Raw genomic sequence first — 26,473 nt, 5'->3', positions numbered from 1 at the left:
TTTTTGGGTAGGTGAACAAAAGAATTTAGATGTAAATTTTCACTCCAGAGATTCATTAAAAGGACCTGTAATTCAAGTCCTTTAACAGACAAAATGACTATCTCATCCTCTTCCCATATGGTTTTCCTTACCTTGGCCAGGTCTCTATGATTTAAAATCTTGCCATTCCTAATAGCTTGGAGACTGGGAAAAGCAAGGTGGAATCTTTAAAATGTCAACTGGGAGATTGTGAAAAGTCTGGTGTGTCATAATGGTCCATTTGCTTACAGTACAGTTTATTGGTTGAGTTCTCCAGCATATTTTGGGTTCATTATTTATGGGATGGGGATCTATCCTCTAAAAGTCTATGAAAGATAGTGTTTCAGATACATAATTATAGCCACAAGATCATATTTTACTAAACATTTTGTAGGTGCTGAATTTTTATAGACTACAGTGATGAATTGAAATTTTCTACCCTTCTTGTTTCTTTTCCTCCTCCTTCTTTCCATTCTCTTTCCCCATCCACTCAGTGGCACATTTTTCTCAGATTCACTTATCTTATTTCTCTTAACATTTTTCTTTGGCCTTTGAATCTTTTCCAGGTTGCATCTTTAATGTCTTTCCTTTCCTAGATGCTAAATGCACATATTCCTATTCTAAAAATATCTGTAACCTTATTCCATCAGTGATATCTTCATATATTAATGGAAGGGCTGTGTATTGATTCTAAGGCAGAAGAGTGGTAAGGGCTAGGCAAGTGGGGGGTCAAGTGACTTGCCCAGGGTCACACAGCTAGGAAGTGTCTGAGGTTTGAACCTAGGACCTTCTGTCTCTGGGCCTGGCTTTCAATCCACTGAGTTACCCACTTGCCCCCAGTCCTATCTTTTCTAAACATCTAGCTGTCAGATCTTCCCTTTAGATGAAATCCCCAAATATACCCAGTCTGACCACTTTGATTATATGTAACATATACCCTCACATGCACAAGTTGTAGAATCTATAAGATTAAAGGTCATCTAATCTAGCCCATTTATTTTACAAAGGAGGAAAAGAAGTAGAGTGACTTGCCCACATTCCCAAGGGTACTGTATACTGGAATCATGATTTGAACCCAATCCCTCTGAGTCCAAATTTAAAGCTCTTTTCATTGAAGCTGCATTTTCTTTTGTGAAGCCTTCCTGATGTTGGGAACATCATTTTTGTGAAGCAGCTGGAATGTACAGATTTCATGGAGATGCATTCATTCTTTTTTTTTCTTTCTGCAGTCACAAGACTCAACTTATGGGGCACAATCATTGCTACAGGAGTGGTCTGTATTTTCTGCAGTTCAATGGTATGTTTATCACCCATTTCCATGAGACTTCTGACTGCATATTTCTTCCTGACTTAATGACATTTAAAATTCTCCAGGGCAAGCCTTGTATCTTTTATGGTTCACTTCTATTTTTCTTTAACTAAGTGGTACAGTGGAGAGAGTTCTGGTCTTAGAATCAGGAAGACTCTTATTCCGAGTTCAAATATGACCCTAGAAATTTACTAGCTCTCTGACCTTGGGCAAGTCACTTAACTCTATTTGCTTTGGTTAAATCATCTGTAAAATGAGTTGGAGAAGAAAATGACAGACCCTTCCAGTATTTTTTCTGGGAAAACCCCAAATGGGATCATGAAAAATCAGATCCCCCCCCAAAACAAAACAAAAAAAACAACTACCACTACAACAACTAAACCTATGTGTCCATAGAGCAATATTGTAGTGAAAACAACTTTACATTCCCTCCTCAGGTTTGTGTATCTGTTTATTTTTCAATGTGTTAGTGGAAAGAGAACATTTCTTGTTTTTTTTGATGGTGGAAAAAAATTTTAATACAAGGACTTGCAAGTTTACTATGTATAAACTTGAAAGAACACTGAATTTTTTTTTAATAAGAATTAGAGTTATCCAGGATTCCCTCTCAATCTGAACTATGAGGACCTTGAATAAAAAAAATCCTTCTTCTACCAGTTTCTACCTGGGTGATCTTATTGTTGTTTAATCATGTCAGCTCTATCCAACTTTTCGTGACCTCATTTGGACTTTTCTTGGTAAAGATACTGGAGGGGTTTTCCATTTCCTTCTCTAACTCATTTTCCAGATGAGGCAGTGGATGCAAGAAGAGTCATACAAGTAGTAAGTGTCTGGGTCTAGATTTGAACTCAGCCCAAGGTCTCTATCAACTGTGCCTCCTGGCAGCCCCATGTGATCTTAGGAAGGGCCTTAGTTTCATCATTTATAAAATGAGAGAGTTGGACTAGGGGCCTTCAAATTTTTCCTTTTAGCTCTAAATCAATGATCCTGTGATGACAATGGTAATAGATAATATAAATCAATATGATTAATAAAACAAATAATATGTTGTAGAAATAGAATGGTAATACGGAACATAAACCAACAATATGATGAATATAACATAAACAATACATTGTTATATATAATTAGATAACATGCTATTATACATTATACATATATAATTATAATCTATGCTACAAATTATATACAATCTTATATGACACAATAGATTACAATGTAATACATTATGACATGTTATATCATGTGTAACATGTTTTACATGTCACAATATTGTGCACATGACAAAGAACCTAAACATATCTGTATTTATGAGATGTGACATCACATGCATGAATATGTAGAATATCACATACCGATAAACAGATATTTATTTGCTATGTAGATGTAATATTAGAATATGTTATAGATATCACACATAGATAAAGCCAGAATGTTTAATATTATTCTTCCCCACAAAGGGTGGATTCAAAGCTGTTGTCTGGATACATGTTTTCCAAGCTGGAATCAAGCTAGCTGGATTTTTGGCTGTGATCATACAGGGTACTGTGGTCCAAGGTGGCATCAGTAATGTCCTAAATGATTCCTATCATGGAGGAAGATTAAACTTCTGGGAGTAAGTTTCCATTTGTTCACTGGGGATGCATGTGTGTTTCTGTGTATTTTCAAGTTAAATCTTTGATAAAAATAATATAGTAGAATTAAAAAAAAGTTTTCTTTAACCCTTACCTTCTATTTTAGAATTGATACTGAATGTTAGTTCCAGGGCAAAAGAGTGATAAGGGCTAGTAAATTAGGGTTAAATGACTTACCCAGGGTCACACAGCTAGGAAATATCTGAAAATACACTAAAATTTAAAAACAGCATCGAGGATAGTATGCAATCCATCAGTAAGCACTTATGAAGCATTTTCCATGCCCGGTCTTGTACCTTACACAGGGAAACAAAAATACAAAAAGACTGGAGCAATCTGTCCTCAAGGAGCTTATGTTCTTATTTTTTTAGGGGCCTTACCTTCTGCCTTAGCATCCATTTTAAGACAGAAGAGGGGCAAGGGCTAGGCAACCAGGGTCCCAAGGTCACACAGCTAGGAAGTACCTGAGGTCACATTTGAACCCTGGTCCTCCTGGTGCTTTATCCAGTGTGCTACCCAGCTGCCCCAAGAGCTTACATTATAATGAGAGAAATAGATGACATCTTTCAGCATTGAATTATGTAGGGGGAAAGAAAGTCCCCCTTGGAACCAGGATTTGTCATCTATGTCCCCAGAGACTAGTCAACTGACTTCTTTCATCCTTTGTTTTCCCCAGTATAAGGAAAACACCATTAGTGTCTCCTACAAGATAGCATAGTGTAGCCATTACAAGGTTGTCCTCAGAGGTGTGAACATCTGGGTTTCAAACTCTGCCTCTGACTCCATGTGACTCTGGGCAAATTATTTATACTCTCTATGATCCATACAGCTCCCTAAGGTTATAATTTACAGATGAGTGACCAATCTCTATGTTTTGTGATTTTTAAATCTCTATCTTGCTTGGTCTAGCACCCAAAAATTGTGCACGCCCAAACTACACGGGCATGTGCTAGTCAATGGCAAATCAGAAATAATTAACTGCCTACCTGGGCTGTCCTAAGCCAAGCTTGAGTCACCATTGGCACGTGTGAGGCACAGGAAGTGAGGTAGAGAACAGCCTCTGGAGTTCGCTCACTTCCTGTGGACAGGGCTAGGCTCCAGTTGGTTTTAGGAGCTCAAGCAAGGAGGAGACCCACAGGCATCTTTCCTTCAGATCAGTCACATGAGTGAAGGTCTGATTCCCTTCTCTACCTTGGCCTTCCAGGCCTAAATTCCCTCTGGCTCTGCCAGAAGGTTGAGTTAATCTCTTTCCTTTCCCCCTTCTTTCCTTCTCTCCCTCTCCTTCTTTCTTACTCCCATTGTAATTAAACCACCATAAAACTCCATACTGACTTGAGTGTTTCATTTAGGAATTTCATGAGTGAATTTCTTGTTGACCTTAAATTAATATATACCAGCCTTAAAAGGTGATTTCACTATCACAGTTTGGAGTTCCATACACTGAAGAACTCACAAATCTCAACTTAAAAAAAATATCTATCTATCTATCTATCTATCTATCTATCTATCTATCTATCTATCTATCTATCTATCTATGCCAATCTCAGAATAATTATGAGAGTCAAGTGAGATTATATATTGGAAACATTTGTAGACCTTAGATATTATAGAAATGTTACCCAACATATCTAAAGATTAATTTAGAGTTGTGACTTAAAATCTAGATTTAATTGATCTCCAGGGAAAATCCCAAATAATAAAATACCTAAGTCAGCTGGAAATTATGGTGATTTTAATTAATATAGAGAGAAGGAATTAAGGAGAAGAGAGAGGGAGAGGAAATAGTTAATTTTAACTGCTCTGGCTCAGGCTGAGCCAGGAAGGAGTTAAAGGCCTTGGCCAAAGGGGCCTCCCTGAGCCCAAGGGAAAAAGGAAGTCAGTCTTACCCAAGAGACCATGTCAAGGAAGCTGTCTGAATTAAGCTCCTCCAGGCTGAGTTCCAGGATTGAACTGGTGCCCAGGCTGCTCACAGGAAGTGATCAGCCAACTCCAACTTTCCGGGGAAAGAGTTTTCAATCAAAATCTCTCTCAGAGCCAGCAAGGGAGCCAAATATATAGACCTTTCACCCTTGTTTCTTCTCCTTGAAACTTTCAAATCTACCAATCGCATCAGAGGCTTTTCTCCAGGACTTCCCATACTTTTAGTTCTCATCTTCTTTGATTATATCTTTTGAGTTACTTAACACTTCTGTGTTAAGTTCACCTTTTGTTAGTTACTTGACCTTTTTGTGATTAATTCAACCTCTGTAGTTACTTAACATCTTTTTGTATTAAGGTCTAAAAATAGACTTAGCTTAAAGTTCTAGCTTCACTAAAAGGTGAGAACTAAGTACCTTCATTGTTCAACCAGGTGATTACAACTTTATCTTCCCCTAAAGTATGGTCTAAATAGGGTGGAGTAATGTAAAGTACTACAAGACATTTCTGATTCTGTTAAAGAGAGTGTCTTCATTGTTATAATCAGGAGGTAGCTAAATCAAATCTTCTAATGTACGGTCTGAGTAGGGTGGAGTAGTTTTAAAATTCACACATATATTTTAAGGGGAAAACTGACCTCCTCTGGAAAAGCAGAAATAAATATCTTGTTCTAACCAGCTGTGGAAGAACTGAGTCTTAGAGAGCTTTATGTTGTCTTCCTTTCCCCAACTTCTCTGGAGGCAACTTACTTAAGAAAGGGTCTTTTTAAGTGAAGCTTTTTAGAGAAGAATCTTGTGGCCAAATCCCTCTAGACCTAGCCAGATCTAGAGATGGGAGGTCCTGGGTTCAAATCTGGCCTCAGACACTTCCTAGTTGTGTGACCCTGGGCAAGTCACTTAACCCCAGTTGCCTAGCCTTCACCCTTCTTCTGCCTTGGAAGCAATACTTAGTATTGATTCTAAGATGTGAGGTAAGGGTTTAAAAAAAAAAGAATATTATGAAAAAATGGTCCAAATTTTGAATAGTAAAAAAAATGCAGTAGAGTAGTGATTCTAAGACAGAAGGTAAGGGTTAAAAAAAATAGAGGTAACTGGGTGTTGTTTGTAGTATCCAGCCCCTCTACCCTTATATCACAGATTTCAATGTGAAATCTTTGGGCAGTGTTCATTTCCTTCATATCCTCTAACTTCCTCCTCTATTGTTCTTTAGCTTCAATCCCAATCCTCTTCAAAGATACACATTCTGGACAGTCATCATTGGTGGTTCTCTCACATATATCACAATTTTTGGTATCAACCCAACCCAAGTCCAGAGGTACAATTCCTGCAAAAGCCGCTTCCATGCCAAAATGTAAGAGCCATTTCATGATTGTATATGTGTTGACACTTAAATATCTTTTGGTTTCTATGATTTTCTATGATAATTTTTATATAATCCTTTTTTATACAATATAATGTATTATGACATATATTCAGTAATGTATGTATTATGTATGTAATTTAGACAAATAGTATTGATGAAGGATAATAGGATCTAGTGGAGAGAGGCAAGCATTGGAGACAAGAGAAAATTGTTTGAGTTTTGCTTCTGATTCATACTAATGGCATGAGACAGATTCTGCCATATGCTGGGCAAATCATTTAACCACTCAGGGCAATTCTTTGTGTCTAAGAGTATAAGGGCCAGAATGTAAGCCATTAAAATTAAAGGATTAGACTAAATTTATATAAGTGTAGTTGCCAGGAATTATTACTCAATTCCAAATGATTTTTATGGTAATTTATTTACAAAAGGAGAAAGAATGAAAGTAAGAAAACCAGACAGTAGATATTTACTCCAGCCAAGTCCAAACCTTAAGAGGCCCCAGCAAAGGGGGTCCAGAGGTAAATTAAACAAGGGTTTTAGCCAGGGTCTCTCCAGAGGCTAGTACCTCCAGAAAAGGGAGTGAGTCTTTTTTTTTTTTTAAACCCTTACCTTCTGTCTTGGAATCCATACTGTGTATTGGTTCCAAGTTAGGACAGGGGTTAGGGCTAGGCAATGGGGGTCAAGTGACTTGCCCAGGGTCACACAGCTGGGAAGTGTCTGGGGCCAGATTTGAACCCAGGGCCTCTTATCTTTAGGTCTGGCTCTCAATCCACTGAGCTACCCAGCTGCCCCAAGTCAGTCTTTTTTACTCACCCACATGGTAGTCCTAATAGAAATAGAAACAGTCCTCAGCCAGAGTTCTTCCAAGGTCAAATTGAAGGCAAAAGACACAGGAAGTTCATGGCATTTTTAAAGACCCTTCCTTTTGTCACTTCCTGTGCCTTCCTTCCACTTTTATGTGTACTAATTATAGCTATAGTTTTGCTTTCTGAGAGGCAGAGATGAGGAGCAAGTGCATTCTAGGGCTGAAAGCTAATCAGTCCAAAGATGGGAGATAGCCTGTTATCTTCAAGGAAGAACAATAAGGCCAGTTTATCCAGATTATACTGGGAGGGAAGGGAAGGGATAAACAAGGCTGGAAAGATGGGAGGGGGAAGTAGAAGAGTATAGGAAATAACTGAGAAGATCTGAGCTAATTTTTCCCCAGGTCAAATCTGCCTTTAAGGAAAATTGCTTTGGCATCTGTATGGAGGGGGAGAGCCTGGAAGCAGGGAAATCAATTAAGAAGCTGTTGCAATAATTTAGGGGAGAGGTGAAGAAGGCCTGTGTGAGTGGAGAGCAGGAGTCAGAAATGTCAAGATTTGGCAACTGGTTGGATATGTGGTGGAGGGAGAATGAGGCAGTGAGGGTGATGCAGTGGTTAGGAAACTGGGAAGCTGAAAAGAGAGGGGTGGATTTTTCTGTACAATTGTTTGTAATTAGAGCTCCTGTAATCCAATCCCAACTTTGTCACTTGCTCCCTCTGTGATCTTGGGCAAGTTGGCTAACCTCTCTGGGCCTCAGAAAAATGAGGAAACTGGACAAGATGATAACTCGGGTCCTTTCCAACTCTAGGGCTCTAAAGCCATAAGCAATTAAACTCCCAAAAGATAATGGTAAAGTTTTTTTTTTTAAACTTTTGCCTTCCCTCTTAGAATCAATACTGTGTATTATTTCTAAGGCAGAGTGGTAAGGGCTAGGCAATGGGGGGTCACACAGCTAGAAAGTATCTTCTGAGGCTAGGTTTGAACCCATGACAGAAGGACAGAATCCTGGGAAGTGCTCTAAGAAAGCTTCAAGGAGGTGAAGGGGATTCAGATTGTCTTCAGGCATGTTTAGAGTTTGTCTCAGGGAAGAAGAGGGGAAGATCTGACTCTTCAGGAAAAGGATATGAACAAAAAAGAATAGACCCTGGGAGAGAGTTAGTAGATGGTTTTATGTGGAGTAAATGTTTGGATAGAAGGAAATAGGTGGATTGGGACCCATTCGTGGAATGCTTTGAATGCCAGACTAAATTTGGAATTTATCTTCCAGATTTTAGATGTAGGGAGTGAAGACATCAAAGCAGCATTTGAGGAAGCTTATTCTCCCCAGCTATATAGGATTGAATTTGAGATGAGTATTTCCTAAGGGAGGAAGATCAGCCTGGGGCTAGGTGAAAGATGGTGTTGGCTGAGGACTAGTAAGGAAGACATTGTGATTCAAATAAGGAAGCACTTGTTAAATTAAATCAAGAAATATTCATTAAACACATAGTAGGTGCCAGGCACTGTGCCCGCTCAGTGTAGAGATAGGGACAGAAACAAAATAGTCCTGGCCTTTAGGAAACTTCCATTCTATTAGCTGAGCAGCCAACACAGTTTTGTTTTGTTTTGTTTTTCATCATCAGTACTCCTGCTATATTTTATTCAGTGGCCTTGTCCTGGACATTGTTTTGTATCCCATATTTTTTTTAAAATCTTATTTAATTAGATGATTTAGAATAATTTTCCAGTCATCACAGTTTTAAGGATATCTTGTTATTAAATCATGTCTGACTTTGTGACCCTATTAGTTTTCTTGGCAAAGACATTGGAGTGGTCTGCCATTTTCTTCTCCAGCTCATTTGACAGATGAGGAAACTGAGGGAAGCAGGGTTAAATGACTTACCCAGAATCACACAGCTAGTGTCTGAGGCCAGATTCAAGGAGAGGAAGATGAGCTTTCTTGACTCTATGTTTAGCATTCTATCCACTGTATCACCTAGATGCCCCTTTAAGGAGATTCAAAATATATATATATATATATACATATATATATATATATATTTATGAAGGATTTACATAGATTTATATAGCTTTAGATTATAATTATGCTTGTTGAGGACAGGGATTGTCTTTCTTTTTATTAATTGTAGCCCCAGCACTTAGCATAAGGTCTGGTACATAGTAGGAGGCACTTAATAAATGTTTATTGGGTTGGATTTACAAGGTAATGGGGAGGAAGAGGTTACTAGGAGGTGGGACATGGGGCAGAAAAGCTCATATAGGAGATGATATTAGAGAAGAACTTTGAAGGAAACTAGGAATTCTGAAAGTCAGAGGTGAGGAGGGAAGATACCCCAGGTGTGAGGGATGGGTTGTGTGAAGGGAGAGAATTTGGTTGAACCAGAAGCTCAAGGGCTGGGGATATAAAGAAAGGCAAAAGATAGTTCCTGCCTGTAAAGAACTTACATTCTAATGGGGGAAAGACAATAGACAAAAGGAAGCTGAAAAGTACTTATGATGTAGATATCCTGAGGAGTACAACTAGGTGAGAAATGAAGAGATGGCTGACCTGGGTGTCCACCTTTAAAAGGAAGTCCTGTGGGGGACAGCTGAATAACCCAGTGGACAGAACCAGGCCCAGAGACAGGAGATCCTGGGTTCAAATCTGACCTTAGACACTTCCTAGCAGTGTGTCTCTGGGCAAGTCACTTCACCCCCATTGCCTAGCCCTTATCACTCTTCTGCCTTGGAACCAATATACATTATTGATTCTAAGATGGAAGGTGAGAGTTAAAAAAAAAATATATATATATATATATATATATGGAAGTCCTGAGAGGAGATCTCTACCCTTCATTAAGAGTAGTGAATGAGTAAGAATTTAGTAAGACTACAGAGTATGGTGAATTGAGATTCTGAAGGGCTTTTAAGTGCCCTAAAGTGGGATTTGAGTTTGATCCTAAAAATAGTAGGGAGCCAGTGGTGTTTGTTGACCAGGAGCGATTCTCAAGTATTTGGAAATGAGGAAAGAAATTTGGGCTAGATAAGTAGATCTGAAAATTATAAATGGAGACAATAAATGAATCCATTGGCATTGGTGAGATTACCAGGCAAATATAGAAGACAAGAGGACTCAGGACAAAACATTGAGGTCTAATCACAGTTGGAGGACATATCCCCATAGTTAATGCCCAAGTGGTCATTATGTTAGATAGAATCAATGATCAGATAGGGTTTGGTTATGGGTCAAAATAAAACTCTTTGCAAAGTTGCACATTACCAGATGGAGGGAACAGTGCAAGGGTTCAGAGATAGGAGTTACTATGTTATGTCTCAGAAGCAATAAAAACAAAAGCCAGACAAAGGAGATTATATTTGATATTAAGCATATTCCCTTCTGCATAACCCATTGGTGCCCTCTCATCTTGCCTGCATCCTCCAATAAATCTTCCAAAGAGGGTCCACCTGATGTGTTGTCTAGGTCTTTTAACATTCCATGGGTAGAAGACTAGAAAGCAATCTGTCAGGAACTGGGCATAGACAAGCACCTCACACCATATACAAAAAAAAAAGCTCAAAATGAGTACATGATTTAAGTAGGAAGGATGATATAAACAAATTAGTGGAGAACGAAAGGAATTAGCTGTCAGATCTATGCATAGGGCAAGAGTTCATGACAAAAGATGAGTAAAAATTCTCAGGAGGTAAAGCGGATAATTTTGGTTACATAAAATTAAAATTTTTTCAGTAATAAAATCATGCCACTAAAATGAGAAGAAAAGCAGGAAACTAGACAACTTTTTAGCAAGTTTCTCTGAAAGTCTCATTCTAAGATATATGGGACACTATGTTAGAGGCATTCCTCAAATGACTAATGGTCAAAGGATATGAGTAGAAAAATTTCAGAGAAGAAATCAAAGCTATCAATAATTATATGAAAAAATGTTCTAACTCACAAATAATTAGAGAAATGCAAATTAAAACAACTTTAATACTAATTCACGTTATTAGATTGGCTAAGATGACAACAAAAGGAAAATGACAAATGCTGGTATATGTGCAAAAATAGGCATGCTAATATTGGAGCTGAGAATCTGGAGAACAATTTGGAATTTACCCAAAGGACTATAAACTGCATATTCCATGACCTAGCAATGTCACTACTAAGTATATACTCCAAAGAGATCAAAGAAAAAGGAAAAGGATTTGTATGTACAAAAATATTTAATGCATCTTTTTGTTGTGACAAAATTTGGGAACTGAGGAGATGGCCATTAATTAGGAATTGGCTGACTAAATTATGGTATATTAAAGTGATAGAGCACTATTGTACCATAAGAAATGATGAAGGGGATGGCTTCAGAAAAGAGCTGTATGAATTAATGCAAAGCAAAGTGAGCAGAATCAGGAGAATTATTTACACAGTAATGAGAATATTTTAAAGATAACCAACTCTGATCATCGTAGTGATCCTCCAAAATTCCAAAGAACTCATGATGAAGCAAGCTGTCCCATAGACAAAGAACTGAATGATTCATAAAACCACACATCACATTAAGATTACTTTTGACCAGCATATTTTTTTCTAAATCTAGCCTTGGTTATAGTTCAAAGGTTTTCTTTTTCAGTGCCATGTTATAGAAGAGACTCATAAAATGGAGAGTCTCCAGAGAAGGGCAAGCATGATGGTGAAGGACTTCAAGCTCATGCTATTTTGGAGATTGGATAAAGAAACTGGAGATATTTAGCCTGGGTTAGGGAAGTATTTGAAAATAGGCATTAGATTTGTTTTCTTTGTCCCCAGAGGGCAAAAAGCAAAGCAGAGAAGTTAAAGAGTCACAATAAAAAATTGACTGATAATATGAGTTATTCCAAAGGTTAAATGAATGTTTGTTGCATATATTGTAGTAGGTATTCCTCAATATGTAGGGCTTGTAGTAAATGGCCACTGAGATACCTTTCAACTGTTGAAAAATACTTAGTCCACCATGCAGGTAGCTATTACCTTTTGGGCAACCCACAATTTTATTTCTTCAAGGAAATCCTAGTGTTCCATGATTTGCAACCATGCTATGTCATTGGAATATTACTCTTGTTTAAAAGATGTTTTTGTGGGTGTGGCAAGGAATTAGTAGTTCAGGATCAGTGGAAGAACTTGTACTATTTCCTAAGAGCAATCCAGCTTGCTCTCTTGGGAAGAAGAGGAGTATACAGTTCTCTGGAATCTGAGAACCTGGGATTCAAGTGCTAGCAACTCACTAGCAGCATGACCTTGGGCCGATCACTTAACAGCTTCTTTTTGGTTTTGTTCTTTAATTACTTAAAAAAATTAAGAAGCATTTATTTTCTGGCCCTCTCTTTGTCCCCACCTCCATTAAAAATATAATTTGTAACAAGTATAATCAGTTTCCATATTGGTCCTATCCAATATGTATATCTCATTTTGCATGATAAATTCATTGCCTTTCAGAAGGTTGGTTATATTCTTCATCATGAGTCATATGAAAATATGGCTGGTCTTGATATTGAATAGAATTCTCCTGGTTCTGCTCATTTCATTCAGTTCACAGAAGTCTCAGATTTCTCTGAAATTATCCCTTTGTCTTCAAGTCTAGAGAGGAAAGGACATTCAGGGTTACCCCATCTATTTTTCTTCATTGGTTATGGTGGGGAAGCTAGATGGCTCAATGGATAGAAAGCCAGACCTGGAGATGGGAGGTCCTGGGTTCAAATATGACACTCCTAGCTGTATTACCTTGGGCAAGTCACTTAACCCTAATTGCCTTGCCCTTACCACTCTTCTGCTGTGGAGCCAATACTTAGAATTGATTCTAAGATGGAAAGTAAAGGTTTAAAAAAAGAAAAGAGAAAGTTACAAAGTAACCAAACAATTTTCTTTTTGCCAACTAAAAGATAATATTTATCTAATGAAGTATCAAAGTAAAATGGTAATGCCCATTCTCCCTACTTCCCCCTTCCCCCAAAGGTGATGTTTCCTAAAAGCACAGTAATGATGGAATTTTATTTATTTTTTGTGTAGGTCCCTTTATATAAATCTTATAGGATGCTGGGCGATTCTTGCCTCTACAACATTGTGTGGTCTTGTCCTTTATTCAAGATACCATGACTGTGATCCTTGGACAGCAAAGAAAGTGTCAGCACCAGACCAGGTTCAATATTGCAACTATTTTATGAATACATTAGCCATAACCTATGAAATAATCTTGTTGGTTCAGAGTACTCTTGTGTGTTCAGTGAACAATAGGAAGGCACACTGGAAACTATGAAAAAACTGGTTAAATTTATATATTAGGAATTATAGCTGAATGATGAATCTTAGATCTAAAGCTAAAATGTGGAAAGCTATAGTAAGAGAAATTGATTTCCTTAATAGAAATATTTTTGATTGAAGAACAACTATAATGGCTTGTTCTCAATCATGAATTTTAAAGGTCAGTTTAAATATACTGTAAATGTAAAAAGGAGTGGAAAAAACAATAGGAAATAATTCACGTAGCATGAAAAAATATTGTGTCCTTCAGTCTAATGCCTAAAGAATTTTCTAATCAATGATGAAAGTAGCAGTGTTTTCCAAATTCTACCTTTGAATCAAATATCCCAGGTTTAAGATTGTGCTCATAAAATAAACATGGAAATTCAGCATATATCACTTGGGAAAATTTTAGAGCATATTTTCCATTAGAAATGAGTATTTTCCTTTTTTTAATTTTGGGGTTTTTTTGCCCAATTTTTATTTCTGAATATATTGCTGCTTCTTTCTTACCCATCCAACTCATAAGAGAGAATATTTTTTTAAGAAGCAAAAACTTCAAAATAAAACAAATCAAACAGTTCTCCAAATCCAAAAAACACAACCATATCCAAACACTGCCAGATGTGGTATATTCCAGACCAGTTGCCTCCCCATTTCTGATCTTGAAGGGAGGCAAGTATTTTTTTAATTTTTTTTTGTGACCAAGCCTGGCCGTTCTTTATAATTAAGAGAACATTTATTCTAATTAGCTCTTTGATCACTTTAGTACCTTTAGTAAAAGAACCTTAGTTTTGACACCAAAGATTTATCCAACAATATAAAATTTCTTATGTTATCAAATTTTGGTATAGCTTATCTTGAGGAAAACAGGTTGATATTTGGCATATTATCCTCATCTGTTGACTTGAGTGATACCTCAACCTCATTTCCCTTATGGACTAAGCTGTTATCCATATGAAAATGAAAACAATATCTCTTATTTATAAAAGACTTTAATGTTTACAAAGAGCTTTTACTATAGCCTGTGAGGTAGGTGGTAAAAGTAATATTGTCATCAATTTATAGGTAGTTAAGCTTATGCTCAGAGAAATGAAATGATTTGTTCATGATCCCACATCTGAATCCAAGTTCAGTAGTCTCTTATATAACTTTATTATAATAACCACTTTTTATGGAACCATTATTAGAAAAATAAATTTATGAAAATATTTCTAATATATAATTAAAATTTTATTGATATTAAAGTTGACTTGATGTCTAACATCTCAGCTCATATTTAGAATTCCATTCCAAGTAAAATATTAAAAAGGGCTTGGAGGAAATTGTGTTTAGCTGTCCTATCTGTAGAAGCTTCATCTTCTCCTAATAAAAAAATTACTAAATTTGGAGAAACCCATCTCCAATCTATTAATGTTTTAAATGAACAGTATTTGTTGATGTTGTTTAAATGGTCAAAATATAGATAATGTTCTCTCATAGTTTATTATTGATCTGTTCCATTGAGATAACAGAGTAAGTTGACCCTGAAAAGGTCAATTGACCTCTGGTCAATTGGGTTACTATCATAGAAATGCCCTTAAGAATATTGCTTACAAGTCAGAGGATTGGGAAATAACCAAGTTCTGTTTTGTTTTTTTTTCTGGAAGATGAGAAAAACACTTGGAGGAAGGCTGTTTCATGTTCTTATTCAATAATCTGTCACCAAAGGGCAAACTCATCACATTGCCCTGGGGATAAATAAACTGTAGTATGTGAATATAATGGAATATTATTGTTCCATAAAGAATGATGTGCTTAATGACTAGAGAGAAAGTGGGGGGGTGGGGGGAAGAAGGTCTTAAGTGAACTAAACAGGGCCAGGAAATCAATATCCACAATAACAACCACAAAACATTCAAAGGTGAATATTGCAAAATGACAGAGTTGAGAAGGTGCTGTCTGTCCTGCTCCTGCCTCAATTTCTTTCTAGAGGTTGAAGGTGTAATGGTGTGGAACTTTACAAAAAAAGTAATATTGTTTTCATGTGCTGAAATCTTTTACTTTTTTTTTCTCCTCTTTCTTTTTCTAAGAAATCATTCATCCTTGTGGGATAAGAGAGCAAGAGAGATATTCAGAGTAAAATCTAGGTCATGTAAAAACAAAAGAAATCAATATAGTCTATTTTAAAAGCAAAAGCAAAACATTTCCTTCTAAAAAGTCAAAGTTTTGTCTTTGAGTTAAACAGTATCTTAAGCATTCATCTATTTGAGACAGCTTGTTATCTGACTATGCTGGATAAATGAGAAATTGATTTCTTTTGTCAGTGATTTTAAATTTATTTCTATGATAAGAACAAACATTAAAAAACTTTGGATTTTTTCAGCTTATACCCTATTTAGCAATGGACATTCTGCAAGATTACCCAGGACTCCTAGGACTCTTTTTGGCATGTGTATATAGTGCAACTTTGAGGTATGAACTTTATGGAATTAATGAAGTATGATTTTGGAGTGCCTTATAAGATCTTTATATTTTATGAGCTAAGGTTGAATTCCAGCAATAGGGACAATAAGCTTACACGTGTATTTTACTTGATACATCCAGGAACTGTAATTTCATCATTGGGTATACTGATGATATGACTGAAAGGACTCAACAACAAAAATATGGATGCTTTAGTAGGCATAAATATATCCTCTATATCTTTATAGATAATCTTTATTAGTTCCTCTAGCCAAGAAATATCCTCAAGGTCAAATATAGTTGATCAGCCACTTTGGCCTTATCCTGGTTGTTTATAAGACAATAGTCATTTGTTGGGACCACTTTGGAAGCCTTTCCAGCTTGATCACTCTTATTGGGACTAACATTTTATTCTAGTTCTAGAGAATCAAGAATCATCTTAATGTTGTCAATCTTATTCTCTATAAGAGACTTTTTCCTTTCATGTATTGACTGTATCAGTGAGGTTATCTTACACCCTTCTAGGATGTTAGCTGTTCAAGGGGAGGTTTCATTTTTAATGAAACTGTTTCTCATGTTCTCACTTTCATATTCTCAACGAAGTCTCAATAATATTAATTCAATGTCAACAGCTTTCACTTTTCCCTGCAGATTTCACTGTTTGTCAAAAATACATGCCTAAGTTATTTGTCTTGCACATGTATAGAGCAGTAGCATGTAATAATAGATAGAATGTAGGACTTGGAGTCAGAAAAATCTCAGTCGAAATTCTGTTTCTAATGATTCCCAGCTTTGTGATCCAAGGCAAGTTATTCAACAATTCTGGGTTTTAGTCAGTGCCTCTAAGATAGTTGCTCTTTTCCTTTCATGTAGCCTGTTGGCAATCTGGTAAAGAATATGAATCCCTTCTCAGAAAAATGTTTTTAAATGTATAAAATAAAATATGTAGGATTATAAGAAAATCAATTAATTATATTGAAATATACTTATAAAGACATTAAAAAAAAAGACCAGATTGTGTAATACTAGGTTAAGAAATCTTCAAAAATATACAGATGTTTTTGACATCATTCTATACAGTTTATCACTGTAACCTCTAGATATACTTCTAGCTACCCCAACGAGAATAACAATTTTTAAGAGTTACTAATATTGTCTTTTCATATAGAAATACAAATTATTGGGTTCCTTAAAATTTTTTTTCCTTTCTTAATTACCTTTTGGTAATTCTCCTGAGTTCTGTATTTGGGTATCAAATTTTCTGTTTGTCGGGTCTTTTCTTCAGGTATGCTTGATAATCTTCTGTTTTATTAAATGACCATACTTCCCCCTGCAAGAATATAGTCAATTTTGCTGGGTAGTTGATTCTTGGTTGTAGACCCCAGTTCCCTTGCTTTCTAAAATATCATATTCCATGCCTGTGACTGAGGGGTAGAGTAGTGGGAAGGGAGGAGAGACTCTCACACTCTGCAGGGTTATACCAATCTAGCTTTAATTCACCATGTTACTCTATCAACAGGCTTTAGGCTACTGCTTCCCTAAGCTAGAAGTAGACCCTAGTTTATCTCTTTTACTATGGGAACTAAACTTAATGCATAATTAGAATCCAACAGTCAACACACATAGTTTTGGCTAGAGCCTGGCCTCTGGAGCTAGGGAGGAGTTTTCTCTCCTCTTTCTAAACCTTTCTCAAGGTTACTTTGCTCTCTTCTCTGCACCTGTCTCCTCTTTGTGAACTTACAGGATAGAGGAGGGAGAGTTGGGGAGTGGATTTAGCACCTTGGTCCCCCCACACGTGCTTTTTGGTTCTTCAGTGTGGATGAAGCCAGGTCCTGTGTAATCCTGACTGTGACTCTATGATACCGAATTGTTTCTTTCTAGCAACTTGTAGTAGCTTTTCCTTGGTCTGGAAGTTCTTCAACTTGGCTATAACATTTCTGGGTATTATCAATTGGGGATTAAATGCAGAAAGTGATCTGTGGATCCCTTCAGTCTCTACTTTACCCTCTTGTTCAAGAATATCAGTGCAGTTTTCTTGGATAATTTCCTGTAGAATGATGTCCAGGATTTTTCTTTGGCCATGATTTTCAGGTAGTTTAATAATTCTTAAATTGTCTCTCCTAGATCTATTTTTCAGGTCTGTTATTTTATCACTGAGGTGTTTCATATCTTTCTCCATTTTTTCATTCTTTTGATTTTGTTTTATAGATTCTTGCTGCCTTGTGAAGTAATTTGTTTCTAATTGTTCAATTCTGATTTTTAAAGACTGAATTTCATCCCTGACTTTTTAATCTTCCTTTTCATTTTGATCTATTTTTCTTTGTAGATCATTGATTTTATCTTTTACTTTATCTTGTTTTTGAGCTGGTTGTGTTAGGGTCCTAGTTGCAGACCACCCAAGGAGCACACGAAGACAATGCAATTCAAGCAAGGGAAAGCCTTTATTACTAGCATGCTATCACTAGCATGCTAGGGGAAAACTCAGCAAAGGAGTTCCGTTCTGCCAGAGTTGGGACCCTACATATATACCTCACAATATTACTTAACCTGGATGATTGTTTAAACCCTAGAGCACTTTATGGCTAGTTATTTTGCTGAAATGTTGCAACTGGTGTGGCAAAGTGTTGAAACACCCTGTGGTCAGCTATTTGCTGAAATGTTTGCAACTGGGCAGCATAGTTGGAGGATGTGTTCATCAGATGGGTTGGAGGTCCTGTGCTCTTTTTCCTTTACTTCAGTTGATTCTGGCTTCTTCTTAAACTATTTTCTTGTTTTATATACCTGTTTCCAGATGACCTATTTTGCTTTTTAAGTTCTTTTCCCAATTTTCTTCAACCTGTCTTAATTGTTTCTTGAATTGAGTTCTTCCACAGTCTGAGTCCAATTTGCTGGAGTTTCTGAGTTTTTGCTTGGTGTTCCTTGGTCCTCCTGTTCTATTTGTTCTTTATTACCTAGCAATTGTATTTTCTTTTTTCTTGCTCTGTTGTTTACTCATATTTTTCTTTTTTTCTCCCTCCTTATTGGCTGTTTTGTTGTTGTTGTTGTTGTTGTTTGTTTGTTTGTTTTGTTCCTCTGTTTATTTGCTGGATCTGTGAGTTTGGGCTTTTCTGACCTGAAGGGGCTACTTCTCTGCTTTGCTAATGGAGCTGACCTGTTGCATTAATGTGCCCTGAGGCCAGATCTTCCCCAGCTGCCAGCTGAAACAGCAGAAGCTGAAGGTGAAAGTAAAAGTGTGTAGGCTGAAGGTAGTTACTCTCTGTCTTTCTTCTCAACTCCTTTCTGTGAGCCACCTCCCTGCCAGCTGCCTGGTCAGAGCCCTGAGCTTCCTGTGGTGGTACCAAGGTATTCCATTGTGGTTTCAGACTTTGCCCTGGGATCTTTGTCAGTTAGATTCCTGCTGAGGGTCTCAGTGCAATAAGGGGGAGAGGTATTGGATCTTTTCATTATACCCAAGAATTGAACTTAATCTGCATACCTTTCAGGCTGGATTGTGTAGGAGAGACCTGTGGCTCTATGTTGTTGAGTTTGACTTTCTGTCTATTTTGTACACTTGCTCTTCTGGTTGTTTACTAGCTCTATGAGACTGAGCTTTTCTGCCCTCTAGAGGCTTCTCTGCACTATTGATAAACTGGATTATGCCAGTTGAGCTGATCTTCAGAGTCATGGTTATGAAATGGGTAAAGATATGCAGAATGTAGAGTACTTATATCCATGCTGAATTTACTGAATTTCTGTGTATGGCATGTGTCTACTGAATTATGTGTTTGCTTCTCCAAAGATCCTGTACTTTGTGCTCTAATTACCATATCCTTTGTTCTGAATTCTCTCTCCTGAGAACTTGGATTCTTAATATGGTTTTTCTCCAGGGAATGATTCTTATTGCTAATTATTATTATTGATATTTTGAGCATTAGGGGTATGATGACATAGTAGAGAGAGACCTGGCTATGGAGTAAGGAAGATCATGGAGTATGGAGTAAGGGTTCACCTCCTATCTAGGAATCAAAATAGCTGTGTGACCATGGGCAAATTATTGATCCTCTTTGGTTCTGGATGAATTCTCTAAGATTAAAGTTGAGAAATATTTGATTTGCATTTGTCTGCATAGAGGGAGTTGCCATACAAGGAAGGACCCACTCCAGTGGTTTCCCCACTTCTGCTCACTATGTCCTCTAAACTAAATTTGTATTTTTTTCACATAACTACCTTTAATGATTCTTTTAGCACTGTGATTGGCACATAGTCAGTATTTAACAAATACACCATCTTCATTTATTCATTTGTTGGTGTTGTTCAGTCCTTTCAGCGATATCCAAATCTTTGTGACCCCATTTGGAGTTTTCTTGAAAAGATACTGGAGGGGTTTGCCAATTCCTTCTCCAGTTCATTTTACAGATGGGGCAACTGAGGTAAACAGGGTTGAGTAACTTGCCCAGGATCACACAGCTAGTGAGTGACTGAGGCCATGTTTAAACCCAGTTCTTAAACTCCAGGCCTGGCACTCTATCTACTGCATCACCTATCTGTCCCCATTCATTTATTGATTTATATTTATATACTGATATTCAGTTCAGGTGAAAACACTGCTTAAGGTCTCTCTCTCTCTCTCTCTTTCTCTCTCTGTCTCTGTCTCTGTCTCTGTCTCTGTCTCTGTCTCTGTCTCTCTCTCTTTCTCTCTCAAGCCCTTATTTTCTGTCTTAGAATTAATAATGCCTCTTAGTTCTGAGGCAGAAGAGTGGTAAGGGCTGGCCACTTGGCCTTAGAGTCACATAGCTCAGAAGAGTCTCATGCTAGATTTAAACCCAGGTCCATTTGACTCCAGGCTTGGCTCTCCATCCACTATGCTACCTAACTGGCCCAAGCCTCTTACTCATAATGAATACTATAAACATACTTTCTTTCCTTGTCTATGGCAGAGAGACTGAAAAGTTAGAAATATTAAAAAAAAATCTTCTCTCCTTCAACCATTTCTAGTCTATCTTTCTGAATGATGGGAAACAGTCTGTTATATTGTGGAAAACAGAGGATTTGGAGTCAGAGGGACTGGTTAAAAAAACCCTTATCCTGCTCCTTGTACCTCATGTGACCTTAGGCAAGTCACTTCTGATCTCTGGGCTTCAGGTTCCTTATATATAAAGTGAAGGGATTAGGTTTGAGTCTGTTTTTCATTTTGTCCTGTTTCCTCAGGACCTAGACTGGTTCATAGTGGGAATTTATTGAATATTTGTTAGATTCAATTGAATTGAATTCAGTATGACAATGTACTCCACTGGTGAAAGCACTGTGGCTTTGGAATCTGGAAACCAATGGAAATGGGTTTCTCTCCTCTGTGACCTTAAGTGAGTCATATAACATCCCTGGGTTCTTTCTTTTGCAAAATGGGGGTGATTGCATTATATGACTTTGGAAGGCCTCTCTAGCTCTGAGTCTGAGTCCCAGAAATAGAATCAAGTGCTGAGAGTCAATACCAATTTAAAAAAATTCTTGGGCAGGTAGATGGCACAGTGGGTAGAACACTAGGTTCAAATCTGACCTCAGATGCTTCCCAGCTGGGTGACCTTGGGAAAACCTCTTAATCCCAGTTGCTTAGCCCTTGCTCTCCTGTTGTCACTAAGACAGAAAGTAGGGTTTCTTTTTTTTAATTAAGGAAATTCTTACCAATTTCTTTCTTCACAATGTTTATCAAATGGAATTAAGCAAAAATGTTTTTTTTCCTTGTCTAGCACTGTGTCTGCCAGTATTAATACTTTAGCTGCAGTAACAATCTCAGACCTCATCCAACCCCACTTTCCATCAGTTTCAGAAAAGACTTGGCTTTGCAAAGTGACAAGTAAGTGACCACTGAATAGCTTTAATTTTCCACGTTGCATAAAAGAGATGGATGCTTGCAGTACCCAAAACTTCCTATTCTTGGAGATCTGACCCAGTTTAGGAGAGAAAAATGTTTTTCACTAAAATGCAATTTTAGTTTTAGAGCTAGAAGAAAGCTTAGAGGTTACAGAATTTTAGACCTAGAAGGAATCTCATTTGGCATCTAGTTCATTCTGTGTCTGAACTGGTATCCCTTCTTTATCATACTCATCAAGTGATTACTTTGAATATTTCTAAAGGAAAGTAGAAAGGAAGGGAGGGAGAGAGAAGGAAGGGGAAGGAAAAAAGGTAGAAAGAAAGAAGGGAAGGGACAGGAGGAAAGAAGGAAAGAGTGTAGGAGGAAAGAAAGGAAAAGAGGGAGGGAAGGAGGAATAGAAATGTAAAAGGTAGAAGGGAAGGAAGGGGGGGAGGGATCATACATCTGGCAAGTAGCTGAGGGAATATTTGAATTCATGTTTTCTTGATCCCAGGTCCAATGTCATTCATTATACTCTCAATCTACCTAAACAGCCCTAGCCATCTGATCCAACTGCTTATTTTTACTGCTGAAGAAATTGAGTCTTAAGAAGTTGAGGGAATTACACAGGATCACACAGTAGTAACAGATAAAATTCAAATTAATGTCTTCTGAATTATGTACAATGGGGCAGATACTGGGAGCAGAGGAACTAGCTTTACATTAGAGCAGACAAGAGGTAATGAGAACTGAACTAGAATGGTTGGGGCTGTGTGAATGGAGAAAGATGAATGGATGTGAGGGATATTGTAGAGGTTTAATCAATAGACTTTGGGTGTTGTTTGAATGTGAGACTGTAATGAGTTGTGAGACTGTATACAAAGAGACAAAATTAACTTTTGAGGTTTTAAATACTAGATGATGTAAGAGGGATGGTAGCTTCCTCAACAGAATAAGGAACTTTGCAGGGGTAATTCCTTGGAATACCACAGTGATAAAATTTCATCATTTTATCAAATGAGGAAGAATCAAGCTAAGAGTTTTATAAATGTTGCTTCTATTTTTGCCAAGAGCCAAGGTAGAAAATGACTTACCTTTGAAATGTTAATGTGGAGTAATGAAGAACCTGGTTCCTGGAACACACTCTGCACTTAATGCTTCCTGGCTTCATTCTAGAGTAGCACTCACAGTACTTGCAGTGCCATCTTCAACCAATCAATAAACATTTATTAAGTGCCTACTATGTGCCAAGCACTATGCTTGGCAATGGTAATACACACATAGAAACTTACATTTCACAAGGAAAGTCTCAAATATCTCATCACCTTTTCCCCTGAACTATTGAGATAGCCTCCCAGTTGTTCTCTAGGCTTCAAGTATTGGGTCCAAAAAACTTCTGGGACTCTTCTTTCTCTCCTTTTGTTCTTGAAATAAAACTCCAGTTGGTCTACCAGCCTCAAGGCTTTCCCCATACCCATCTACGAATCTGCCAAAGTGATTTTCTTGAAGCATAGAACATCAGTCCCCTACTTAATAAATCTAAAAGGGCTCCCTTTCACTTCTAGGATCAAATATAAAATCTTGGGCTTAATATTTTAATCTCTTACAACTATATCCTTTTTTACATTATACTCATCTTACCTGTTATTCCCCTTAGTGCACCCTGTGTCTATCCATTCTGATCTATTTGCTGTTCCTCACATGGAAACTTTTCATGAATGGAATGCTTTCCCTCTTCTCCTCTGTCTCTTGGAATACCTAGATTCCTTCAAGGCTTAGCTTAAATACTTTCTATAGGAGGCCTTTTCAGTCCATTTAACTACTAGTGTTCTTTCCTATAAAATTGCCTCTGTACCTTGTATATACCTTTATATAGGTTGTCTCCTCTTTTAGAATGTAAACTTTTTTAAATTTTGAATTAGTTTATTTAGTCAATTTAGAACATGATTCCTTGGTTACAATAATCACATTGTTTCCCTCCCTCCCCTCCACCCATCCTGCCCACAGTCCAAGAGCAATTTCATTGGGTATTACTTGTGTCCTTGATCAGAACCCATTTCCATGTTGTTGATGTTTGCACTGGGATGTTCATATAGAGTCTACGTCCCCAACCATATCCCTTCTACCCATGTATTCAAGCAGTTGTTTTCCTTCCATGTTTTTACTCCCACAGTCTTTCCTCTGAATGTGGATAGTGTTCTTTGACATAGATCCCTCCAAGTTGTTTGGATCACTTCATTGCCACTAATGGAGAAGTCCATTACATTTGATTGTACCACAGTGTATCAGTCTCTGTGTATAATGTTCTTCTGGTTCTGCTCCTCTCACTCTGCATCAATTCCTGGAGGTTGTTCCAGTTCACATGGAATTCCTCCACTTTAATATTCCTTTGAGCACAATATTTATAATGTAAACTTCTTAAGAGAATGTTTTGCTTTGCCTTTGTCTCTCCAGCACCTACCATAGTGCCGACACATAATAAGCACTTAATACATTTTAATTTATTGATTGATTTTTTACGACATATCAAGCACAACCCAGAGGTCTTATGCATCAATTTTGTTAGGAAAAATACATCATATTTTTTTTTACCTTTTACCTACTTTGATCTATATGATTGTCTGTTAGGCCAGTTCAATTCTCCACAGATCTGAAGTCCTTGCTGAAATTATTCCATTGAGAATATCAGTGATCAATGTACTATGCACTGATCAGAATGATCTTGTCTTTATGTCCGACTCTCTAGGTTTGCTATATGGATCCCTGGCTATTGGAATGGCGGCCATGACATCACTCATGGGAGGTTTGTTACAGGTAAGAGTTAACCAGTGGCAGTTTTATTGAATATTTGGAGGTCATCTTGATAATACATAATATGCTCTAGCTTTTGCCCTTTGGGGTCTTATTTGGAATGGTTTTCACTGAATCCTGCCATGCTATTGCTCAAGATACTTAAAAAAATTGTGACCATAAAGGAAAATGATAAATGTTGGAAGGGATGTGGCAAAATTGGGACAATAATATATTGTTGTTTTTTTTAAATTTAAAATTTATTTAAAATATTTTCCATGGTTACATGATTTATGTTCTCTCCCTTTCCTTTTTCCTCCCCCTTCCAGAGCTGACAAGCAATTCCACTGGATTTTTTACACATGTTATCACTTGATATCTATTTTCATATTATTCATTTTTGTAATAATCTTTTAAAACCAAAACCCCAAATCATGTACCCATATAAATAAGTGATAAAGCATATACTTTTCTTTTGCATTTCTACTCCCACAGTTCTTTCTCTCATGAGGATAGCATTCTTTCTCATAAATCCCTCAGGATTATCCTGGATCATTGTATTGCTACTAGTAGCAAAGTTGATTACATTTGATGGTTCCACAATGTTTCACTTTCTGTATACAATGTTCACTTGGTTCTGCTCATTTTGCTCCACATCAACTCATGGAGGTCTTTCCAGTTCATATGGAAATTAAGCAGTTCATCATTCCTTATGGCACAATAGTATCCATCACCAGCATATACCATAATTTGTTCAGCTATTCCCTAATCAAGGGACAACCTTTTATTTTTCAATTTTTTGCCATCACAAATAACATGGCTATAAATATTTTTGTACCACTCTTTTTTAAAAACCCTTACCTTCTGTCTTAGAAGTAATACTGTGTATTGGTTCTAAGGCAGAAGAGTGATAAGGGCTAGGCAATGGGGATTAAGTGACTTGCCCAGGATCACATAGCTAGGAATTATCAGAGGCCAGATTTGAACCTAGGACCTCCCACCTCTAGGCTTGACTCTCAACCTACTGAGGCACCCAGCTGCCCCCTCAAGATATTGTCTTAAAGAAACTCTCTTCCCTTTCTAAGTCAAACCCCTAGAAACAGCTATTTATACTAGTTACCTCAACCTCCTTTCCTTCATTTCTGAACCTTTTACAATTTGGCTTATCATTACTTGAATGAAGTTGCCAGTGATCTGTTAGTTGCTAAAACTCATGATCTTTTCTCAGTACTCATCTTTCTTGACTTCTCTGCTGTGTTTGACACTGTTGACTATATTCTTGCTTCTTATATCTGTTCCTACCTGTCTGACTACACCATATCACTTTCTTTTTCTAGTTCAACATCCAGATCATACAACCCTAAATGAATATTTCCTAAGGCTCTGTCCCTTGATTCTACTATATCCCTTTGACATGTTTTCAAACTTAGATTTTCGTTCTTGTCTAGTCATAGTACTCCAACAACCCCTCTTTTCATTTGGAAAGCCAACATACATTGTCATTCTGTCACTGAGCTCTTTTTCATTCTTTCTTGTTCAAATTGGAAAATTGGCTCCTTCTTAAAAATGTGCCTTTCACAGCTAATCCATGACATTTTATTCTCATCATAGGTAGTGCTCAGCATCTTTGGTGTGATTGGTGGACCCCTTTTGGGCTTGTTTTCTTTGGGCATTTTGGTTCCCTTTGCTAACTCAATGGTAAGTATAAATATGAACAAGTACTGTATCTTCCCCTAAAGTCTGGTGAAAATTAGCAGTTTTTCCCAAAAGTAAAAGTATAACCTCTAACTCTTCTCCCAGGAGCCTTCTCTATTTTTCTCAAGTTCACTTCAGAGACAGTGGTTTGAATGATACATATATAGATCCTGCTGAGAAAATCTGTTCTTCTGGAACCTTGGGAATTTAAGTGACTTATCAGTAATCATACAGAACAGTGAGGATTTTAACATTTGACTTTTGCACTCTTTCCACTACATACAGTAGATGTATACTACTATAATTAGGTTGCATATATTCCTATATATACACTCTTTGGTAGAAGGTGAGATTTTTGAGACCATGGGCTAATTGTCTCTTATCTATGTATGCCCATTGTAGGCATTGAATATGGGT

At 37.2% G+C, this 26,473-nt stretch overlaps 1 protein-coding gene across 1 annotated transcript in view; it reads left to right on the top strand.

Moving 5' to 3' along the window:
* Positions 1–26,473, top strand: part of LOC100020659 (sodium-coupled monocarboxylate transporter 1-like) — a 40,744-nt gene that overhangs the window by 5,930 nt on the left and 8,341 nt on the right. Inside the window, exons 4-11 of the mRNA XM_003341973.4 lie at positions 1,248–1,315; positions 2,788–2,942; positions 6,088–6,228; positions 13,069–13,198; positions 15,665–15,753; positions 21,468–21,574; positions 24,318–24,385; positions 25,973–26,059. Coding sequence (XP_003342021.1) covers positions 1,248–1,315; positions 2,788–2,942; positions 6,088–6,228; positions 13,069–13,198; positions 15,665–15,753; positions 21,468–21,574; positions 24,318–24,385; positions 25,973–26,059 — 845 coding nt within the window. The remainder of the gene's footprint in view (positions 1–1,247; positions 1,316–2,787; positions 2,943–6,087; positions 6,229–13,068; positions 13,199–15,664; positions 15,754–21,467; positions 21,575–24,317; positions 24,386–25,972; positions 26,060–26,473) is intronic.

The sequence above is a fragment of the Monodelphis domestica genome, chromosome 5 (genome assembly GCF_027887165.1).
Source record: "Monodelphis domestica isolate mMonDom1 chromosome 5, mMonDom1.pri, whole genome shotgun sequence".
Taxonomy (NCBI): domain Eukaryota; kingdom Metazoa; phylum Chordata; class Mammalia; order Didelphimorphia; family Didelphidae; genus Monodelphis; species Monodelphis domestica.
Note: the sequence above shows the minus strand (reverse complement) of the source record. Positions and strands in the feature narration are given on the sequence as shown.